The sequence below is a fragment of the Antrostomus carolinensis genome, unplaced genomic scaffold, assembly GCF_000700745.2.
Source record: "Antrostomus carolinensis isolate BGI_N321 unplaced genomic scaffold, ASM70074v2 scaffold32818, whole genome shotgun sequence".
NCBI lineage: Eukaryota > Metazoa > Chordata > Aves > Caprimulgiformes > Caprimulgidae > Antrostomus > Antrostomus carolinensis.
The window spans coordinates 1526-10937 of record NW_010332876.1 but is presented as its reverse complement, the minus strand read 5'-3'; the positions used below and the strand labels follow the sequence as shown (position 1 = coordinate 10937).

Sequence of the window (9412 nt, the reverse complement as noted above, 5' to 3'; positions counted from 1 at the left end):
CATCATTGTGGGTCCTTCCAGCTCACAAGTCAATGATTCTGTGATTCAATGAGAGGGGTGTGCAAACCAACCAGGCTTTAACCTGAAAGGTTTTTTGAGTGACTGGCACTTGGGGACAGGCAGGACACTTTAGACCAAGGGATGGACTTGCACTGGACATGATGTCCCTTTCTGCAGCAGGAAAGCTTCTGTGTCCTGAAGCCAAGCTGCTGGTCACACTGTGCTGCTGCTGCTCCTGAGGGACCCACTGTGGGCTGGGTCCCCCCTCGCTGCAGACACATCGGTCACCTCTCACCCTGCCAACTGGCCTGAACATTTCACCCCAAAGAGAATGACACCATCTGCTTGGTATGTCTCCTCTGGAGTCTTCTAGCAAGCACGTGAGAAGATCTCATCCATGTCTGTATTGTCTTTGGTGCAGAGCCAAGGGGCTCAAGCCATCTGCAGCCACGGGCTCTGTGGGGACAGTGCCAGAGTCTGAACCAGCCCTGTCCCACTGGGGCAGCTGGTTCGTGGCTGGACCACGTGTGCCAGGGGGGAAGCAGAGAGAAAACCCAAGGTTTGCAAAGTCCAGGGCTGAGGGAGCCCCACCTCATAGAAAAGCCACGTCCAGGGGACACTGGTGACCGGTTGGGAGAGACCTGGATGGAGTGTGTAGGATCTAAGGCCTGTGGAAGAGCAGGGCTCTGCACAGCATTGCTCAGACACTTGCAACAGGTGCATTTCTCCCATCATCCTGGTCCAAGAAGACACCAGGACCTGCTCATTGGGCACAAAACCACTGAACGTTGCTCAGCACCGTCCTCTCACCTCTCTCTGGCCACCATCAGTGCAAAACAGGAACAGAAACACGACCAAGAGCCAGGCAGTGGAAAGAGAAGAACCACGCCAAGAACAAGCCAACAACTCTGTAGGAATATTCATCTGCTTTTTCATATTTCAGGGCTCCAAGAAACACAGCAGAACTGGATCCATGACCCTGGTGCTCCCCAGGCATCCCCTGCTCCTCCTTCCCAGCCTGTGCCCCGGCACTGACCACTCACAGGCACAGAAGAGGCGTTGTAGCTGCCAGCTACTGTGGAGAGCAGCCGCGTCCTCAGAGCCAGACACCAAACCTCCTTTTCCCTTCAAAATCCAGCTGAGAGTTTCCTACCATGACCCAGAGCATTTGATGACCCAACTCTGCAAGACCAGCCTTTGCATGCCATGTTCTGCTTCCTCTAAATGACCCTTTGAATCAACTGAAACCACTCTGAAAGATAAACCTGCCAGCTCCTGCATCTCCAGCTCACTCTGTGCTCCCTTCCCGACAACTCTTGGGCTGTCTGGAGAAATCTGGGCAAATTCTTTGGCCTCCAGTTTCCTCCCTGCAGATGCCAATGCTGGCTGCTGGTCAATAAGGGAGAGAAAAGCCCCACAGAAGACCCAGGTGCTGGGGGAGAACTTCTCCTGGGCTTTTTAAAGGAGCCCTGTGAACCCAGAGGACAAGCAGGGTCCACCTCACTGATGGGACGTGGGCACACAAGGCTGGGGAGAAACAAAAGGTCAATAAAACCAGCTTCTGGTTTAAAAGCAGCAGGAGAAGGCAGAACCATGGAGCCTGTGGGCTCTGAGGCAGAAAAACATGCAGTTGTGAAGCAAGACCCATCAAAGCACCAGGCCAGATCCAAGAGCTGAGCACTGGAGTGGGAGCTGGTTTTCTCAAGAGCAGAACGTGTCTCCAAACCATATGTTGAAGAAACCTCATCACCCAGCTATGCAGGGCAGTCTGGGGGAAAACCAGCACAAAACAGAACCAGCACGAGCTGAGGAGAAACAAACCCTTGGGAGAGGGGAGGACCGAGGAGCCAGCTGGGAAGCCCACAAGGTCTCTGAGTTTGGTTTTGGGCTTCTCTAGTGATGAGTATCCACATGTGCTGTGGACACCAGGACCTCAGCACATCCCCAGGAACTTAATCACACACATCCTATTCTCATATCAATTTTTAAACCCTAGCTGTATTAAAAAAAGTCTTGTGATATTAATATTAATATTATTTATTATAATAAAGAACAGTCAAGCAGCGTGAAAAAAATATATCTTAGCTACATTACCTTAAATTGCCAAAAATATACACATTTTTCTCTTTTATTTAATACAAAAAAAAATCAAAACAAAAAAACAAAACAAAACAAAAAAAAGACACATGCAACATACTAAATGAGACATCAGCATCAAAACGGGTAAAGAAACGTACCCCAGTGCAACTGAAACACAGATAATCTTTAGCTTTTATTTCTTCCTTCCCCTGCTCTCCCTCTTTTTCACAGATACACAATTGTTTCATGTCGACCTTCCTGCAGTGTCCCCCCCCTTCTCCCCTCAATCTGCCAAAGGGACCTTTGGCTCTGGGACAGGCTGAGGGGATCAGACAAGGAGAACACGTCAAAGGGCTTTGGAAGATGTCAGAGAAATGTGTTAAGTGCTTTATGTCTCTTCCCCCACTCGTCCTCTCCAGCCTCATCCCTCCCTGCTCTGGAGAATCCCAGAGAGCAGAGGGACTTTGGACTCAAACTCCTGCCACCAACACTCCTGTCACCACCACAAATCAAGGGCACGGCCAGCGCAGAGCAGGGGGGACAGGGACGCTGCGCTGCTCAGCCCTCCCCGTGTTTCACACCCATCCTGCCCACAAACCCCACTCCTCGACTTCAGCCCTCGATTTCCAACCTCTTCCAAAGATTCTCCCAGTAGCAGAGACCAGTACAGCAGGTTGCAGCCCCCTGACTGCCAACTCACCGTTCAGAACCTCTCACCAACCTCTCACAAAGCTTCTGTCATTGCCCAGAGATCTGGGCACCAAAGCACTGACCAGCACAAGGTTTTAGTTTGTCCCAGGAGAGCAGGCGCGTGGTACCACAGCTCGTCACGCCGGGGAGAGACGCTGACCAGCTGTCCCAGCCCCGCTCCTCCTGGTCCTGTCTTGTTCCTAATCCCAAGGTGTGAAATGTGGTTAAATTTTGGAAGAATTGGATCAGGTTTGGGTATGGTGTCAGGCCCTCATGGTTAGAGTGCTCTGAAGGGTCGTGCTGATGGGTCAGTGTGACAGCAAAAGAGGTGGCAACGCCAATTTGGGACCTTTGAGTTAAAAAGTAAAATAAAATGAAATGAAAATCAAACGCAGCTGGCAGAGGCCACATCTGCACATTTAAGAGCCACTGTTTCACCCCCAACATTTCTGTCCATCATCTTGCTGACCCAAACCAGCTCTAAGCAATGTCTGTTCCCAAATCCCAAGGACCTGTTGCTGGCCAAAGGTTGGAAGATAACGACCTTCACATGCACAAACAGGGCACTTCAGGGCAGAGTTTGGTGTGGCAGCCCTGAAAAAGCTATTCCAGGTGTGGCTTTCAAGCCCAAGACTCCTCACATGTGGAGGGGGCAGTGAGGCCAGACCCTGGGGTGGTTTGGGTGGCATTTTGGTGGGTTGGGAGGAAGGGACAACACAGCTGGGACAGGGGAAAAAAAAAAAGGAAATAAAAAAAAGTGCAAGCACACAGTTGTGCCAGAGCAATTCTGGGGACAGGGAGTCAAAATTAAGAGTCAAACCATTTGCAACTGAAAAAAAATCTCATTCACAGTTGGTACGTACCAGGCAGATGGGAGGTGACACAGCTCAGGCTGTGACCTGCTGGGGAGGTGGCTGGGGACAAGGACAGGGTCAGCAAGAGCCACGGGTCAGTGCTGCTCTCTAGGTCTGTGCTGCAGAGACCACAAGGAAGCTTTTTCTTTTTTTTTTTCCTGCATTTTTCACTTTTAGCTGCCATCTCCATCTTTCCAATAACTTCTTAACCTTGTTAAAACATTAGCTTTTCTTTATAAAAAAAAAAATTATATATATAATATATATATAGATAGATTTCTGAGCAGACAGCAGCGTTCTGCCCAGTTCACAGAACTGGAGGCTGAGATCAGAAAGGTATTTTCTCACCTTTTAGCCTTATTCAACCATTGTGGTGACAATCTTCCAGACAGACAGACAAACAAAAGAAAAGAAAATAATAAAAAAAAAAATAATAAGAAAGACTTTTAGCAGATGAGTTTTTTTTTTGCCTAGAAGAAGCTTTTCTTGTATGATCAGCACAGACCCACTGCTGACAAATCTGAATAGTGCAAACTAGTGAGGGGCAGTGGGAATGTGCTGAAAAATATCCATTAAGGTTTGACAATTTTTTAAAAAATGTTTGGTTGGTGGTTTTTTTTGTTGATTTTTTTTTTTTTAAGACCCTCAGAATTTCTACTAGCTGGAGTCTTCCCACCTGCCCCCCTAAGAGCTCTGGATTTAAGCAGGGGATGAGGAAAAGAAGACACATTTGTACGTTTGACGTAGATGTTTCCTTTCCCCCAGAGCTGCCCCACTTGTCCTTCGATCAATCCATCACATCCAAGCTCAGAGGAAGCAGATTTCTTTGCTGAGGTTCCAGGCTGCAAGATGGAATTAAGGTCAAAAGGTGGAGAACAATGAAGGGTCCAATGTCCTTGGCTTAGGAGACTGGTAATAGTCCCATTGCTTGGAGATCCCTTTTCTGAAGTGCCCAAGATCAGTGGAAGAACATGGGGTTTTTTTTGCCAGACTGGAGTGATTTGTGGTGGGTAGGAAAGAACAGGTACCAGATCTGGGATTCTCTCTTCCCCACACACATTTCAGTCTCCCAGTTTAGGCCTGGGAAACAACCACCAGGTTCAAATGCACCTTCTGAAGTTGGCTACGACAGGGGTAATACTGGCTACGGCCCCTTTTCGCAAGCTGCAATTTTAGCCTTTGGAAATCTTGGAAGGAAAGAGCGAGAGGCAGCACAAGGAGCAGGACTGTGCTTACACGTCAAAAGTACAGCACCAAACCACCAGCAGCTGGCAGAGCAGATGTGGCCATGTCCTTTACAGAAGCAGGTGGCTTTCACCTCCTCCCCAAGCACCGGTCCTCACCCATCGCTCCACCGCTCGTGTCTTTTCAGGCTGGGTTTGGATCCAGCTGAGGTGTCGGGGCTTCATATGATGGCTATAGAGAGAAGAACATCCTGAAAGCCCAGCAGATGAAAAGCAGTTGAGAAATTTCAGCTACAGGACTTCTTCTGAACCTCCCCATCTGGGTGAAGCAGACCACGTAGGCATGGCCACCAGGTCCCACTTCCCCAGCTGTGTCACATCCAGCGCTGCCTCCGTGGGCGTTGCCAGATTCCTCTGCAGAAAGGAGTCCTCAGCAGAGGGGCCTCCTTCCACCAAGGTCTTGGCCAAGGATGCTCCATGGTCTCTAATGCCTCAGCCTGGGGGGGTGGGCTACACACACACACACACGTGAACACATGTGAGGAGACAGGCAGGCATCTGGTGTTAACTCACTCCTCCACTCCACGTGGAAACACAGCTTCCCTTTGAGCACGTGTGGCATGGACCAGGGCGGCAGGAAGCCCCCCCACATTCACTCCTCCCGATACCAGGGCTTGGTCAGAGACGTACTGTCTTCCAAAGCACCTCTTGGCATTGCCCAGCGGCAGGAAATGCTTCTTGGAAGCCTTGTGCTCATTGCTCTAACAGTATCAAAGTTGACTGTGGAAAAGCCACATTCCCCTGGTTGAGAGGAGCTGGCTGCTGGTTTGTTCAGGGTGAGGGGGGAGCTTATCCCTTGTCCTGGGTAAGAGGAGCTCCCTTTTCATTCATGCTCTTTAAAAACAAAACAAAACAAAACAAAACAAACAGAAAAAGAGACGCAGAGGAGACAGGTATCAGTACTGGACAGGGAGCGACACGAGGGGGCAGAAGCAGAGAGCCCTGCTGTGCTGAGGACCTGGCCCTGCTCACCATGACCTCTCCAAGGTCAACAGAGACAAGGGAGCCCCAGCCTTCCCCTCTGCCCAGTTCAGGCTGAACTGGCCCCTCGACCCTGGCCTTTGGCTCTTAAATGTTTCCAACCAGGGCTGAACCTCCTGGGTACTGGTATAGGCCAAGGGAGGGATGGAGGAGAGGTGGAAGGATCACCCCATCAGTCCCTAGACACTGGTGTTCCAGTACCAGGCTGCTTTACAGAGAGGCTGTAAACCTCTCCACAACCTCTCCTCTTGGGTGCAAGATTCCTTCTAAACCCTTCGTTTCAACATGCAGTCACCTTGGAATTTCCTCACGAGGCTCCAAAAGGGCCAGCACTGCCAAGGGCACATTGTCCCATCCAAGTCTTAAAGAGTGAAGGAGACAAATCTATGGGCTGTCTCTGCCTTGCTGCTGCAGCAGATCTGCTGTGTGTCTGCACACACACACACACACACATGGAAAGGCACCTTGGGAGCTTCTGTGCCTACCCCACGACCCTGTCTGGGCCCTAGAGAAGTCCTTGGAGGTGGGATCAGGACGTGACACTGGCTAGGCAGGGATGCAGCAAAGCCAGGGGAGCATCCTGGCTCTGTTGCCCACGCGGTGCCCTTGCTCCCCCACATTAACTGTAGTGCAGACTGTCTCTCCCCGGGTCTGTACAGCACCCAGCACCCACCACGAGCAGGGTGGGGTTAGGGGAGTGCTAGCAGCATACGCACCGTTCCTTTCGGGGTGTTGCCATCAGGCTGCAGGTTGAGAAACGGGTTAGTCTGTGCTGTAAGGACAGGTGGGATGCCTGTCCCAGAAGCCAGGAGGCTGTTCCCGGGAGCGCTGAGCGGTGGGGTGGCCTGGGGAGCCATGAGGGCATTGCTAGGGTTGAGTTGCTGGGGGGAGAGGGAGGCCATAAGAGAGCTGCTGCTGGGGGGTGGCTGAGGGGCCGAGGTCATCAGGGCGCTGGTGCTGGAGTGCAGGGGGGCGGAGGTGGCTGCCAGGAGGCTGGTCATGGACAACTGGGACGAGCTTGTCATCTGCAGCCGCTGCAGCTCCCTCTTCTGCTGGATTTGCTGCATCATCTGGAACACCAGGGCCTGCTGCTCCTGCAGGGAAGGGTGAGGAAAAGAAGTCAAAGGAGGGACAAAGGGCTCAGGAAGAGGTGACACCTAATACAAAGGAGCTGGGAGCCACGTCAGCACACTCCATCCCAGGCAACGCTACTGAGGACAGCAAGGAAGTCCCCTTGATCACATCTCTCTAGGGTAGAGAGGGGAACAGTCTGTCTTGTGTTCATTAACAGTCCGTGCTTAATGACCTTTCCAACCCTGTTGTTTCCTGAAGCACAGGATTAGCTAACCCTCCCTGAGACACCTGCCAGCACACAAATCTCCTCTGCTCCTTCCAACCGACAGACCCATGGATTTTAAGTCTGTGTCCTGAATTTCTAGGCTGCCTGCTGATTTCCTTCCCCAGCCTGTCCTGCTTCACAGCTCAGCCCTGACCTAGAGAGTCAGTGTAGGTAAGCTGGACCCAGGGGAAGATGAGGGCCATGGCTCACCTGCACCTGAAGAGACACCCTCAAATCCAACCAAACTGCAGAAATCACTATAGCAACCATCAACCAATGCAGCAGGCTGAGAGCTGACATTGTTCCCGCAGCCACAGGGATGCAGCTGATGACATGGTGACATCAGCTGCTGTAAAGAGAAGCCCTTTGAAATTTGCTTTTCCCCGGTTATAAATAGCCTGACCCAGAAATCTACCCAAAGCAACGAGCCAAGTTCATGGGAGATATAAATGAGTACAGCTTCATTGACGGGAACTGTTAGCACTCCCATGCAACTGCACCTCAGGGGAGGGACATCACAGAGGCTTCTGCAGGGCAAGCAAATGTGGTTCCTACATGCTCAGGGGCTTGTTTACCATCTACCCGCCCAGCAGTTCCCACAACAGCCTGGGATGGGGCTGCTGTTTTACCGTAGAGGATGCAGGCAGAGAGCCAAGATCCTCACAACAGCTGCCTGATCCTTTTTCTGACCCCAAAGTTCTCAGCCACCTACACAGTCCCCCCCGGCATCTCCAGTTCTCCATGTCAATATGCCCAGACACAGCTCACCTGCCTCAGGACTAAGCAGTTTGGTGTTTATCTCTTTCTAAACTCAAGTTGTGTCCTCAAGCGAGTTCCTCTTCTCCCGTGGGCCTCAGCACATCTGCAAGCCCAGCGACCAGCGTGCTGGCGGCAGCAGGAGCAGACATGATTTGCATTCAAGGATGGCTGGAGGAGGTAACAGCACTCCTGTTTTTACAGCAGTTTAGCTTTACCATGTTCTCACACCCTCAGGATGTGGGAAACCCAGATTAAATTTTTTCCTTTGTACTAAAAGGTTCAAGTCCTCATCTCCCCTCTCCAGGAGGTGCCGCACCTTCCTGCCTAAAGCTTTTCTCCTCACTCCACCCACAGCAGCCAGGAGCCAAGGAAAAGGCACATGACCCTGCAGCCCTGTGGGCAGGGGATTCATGTGAAGGAGGGGAGTCCTAAATTTTGCTCTCTGCTCCAAGGCTTTTCCCATTAAACAGCTCATCAGATAAAAGGTGTCAGCGAGCACACTTACCGGATTAAGCGGCTGAGAAGTCAGGAGCTGCTGAAGCTGCTGGAGCTGTTGTTCGTGTTGGTGCAAGACGTGCCGCTGCTGCTCTGTCAGGGGACTCAGGCTGGGCACGCTGCAAGGGGAGCAGGGCAGGGAATGTCAGCACAGCTCGTCTTGGTCCTGCACACACAGGGCCTCCTTCCATCCATCCATCCATCCATCCATCCATCCATCCATCCATCCCTTCCTCCCTCCCGGTGCTAAGCTTCTGCTGGAGAGGGCAGGGCTGTCCCCGCGAGCTCCCCGTCCTCACCTGCTCAGGCTGGTGGAGAGCTGCAAGGTCGGAGGCCCGCTCGCCTGCGTCAGCGCGCTCGGAGGCTGGGCAGCCTGAGCTCCGTTCAGATTCCCCAGGATCCCGTTGATGGGCATCTGCTGACCTCCTGCCAGGGTCCCCATCAGGCCGTCCACCATGGGCACCGTGGAGAGGCTGTGGCTGGCAGTGGTGCCTCCCCCCAGCCCGCTGCCTGCCACCCTGGCCAGGCCATTCACCTGCTGCACCCCAGGCAGGGGTAGCGAGGCAGGACTCTGCTGCAGCATGGGCAGGGGTGGAGGAGTGCTGTGGAAGGACAGGGAAGAGCTGCTCCTGCTGGGGCAACCTGAATGAGGGTCCTGGGGGAGAAACGGACATAAGAGCATCGGACTGGGGCAGCTTGTGAAAGGTCAGCTCAGCTCCAAGGGTGCTTTGGACAGGAGCCAGAGGTGGGAAGAGGGGGCTGTGAGTGCAAGCCCAGGTGTATGCTCAGAGGGGTCCCAGAACTCAGATATGCTTTGCTGGATCTCTAGAAGTGTGGACAGAATAACCTAGAAGCACTCTCACCTCATGCTCCCAGCCTCAGCTACTGTACTCAGACCCTCAGCACTGACATGAACTGAAGAACGAGCACTCCAGAGAAAGAGACCTGATTTCTGGGCTGGGACTACGAGG

The 9412-nt window shown here is 52.3% G+C and overlaps 1 protein-coding gene across 1 annotated transcript in view; it reads right to left on the bottom strand.

Moving 5' to 3' along the window:
- Positions 1-5656: 5656 nt before the first annotated feature.
- The window catches only part of LOC104529384 (protein AF-17-like), a gene marked incomplete at its 5' end in the record, with an annotated part of 4727 nt that continues 971 nt past the window's right edge, over positions 5657-9412 (bottom strand). The window contains 4 exons of the mRNA XM_010173679.1: positions 5657-5701; positions 6565-6942; positions 8452-8560; positions 8741-9096. Of these exons, the coding sequence (XP_010171981.1) occupies positions 5657-5701; positions 6565-6942; positions 8452-8560; positions 8741-9096 (888 nt within the window). The remainder of the gene's footprint in view (positions 5702-6564; positions 6943-8451; positions 8561-8740; positions 9097-9412) is intronic.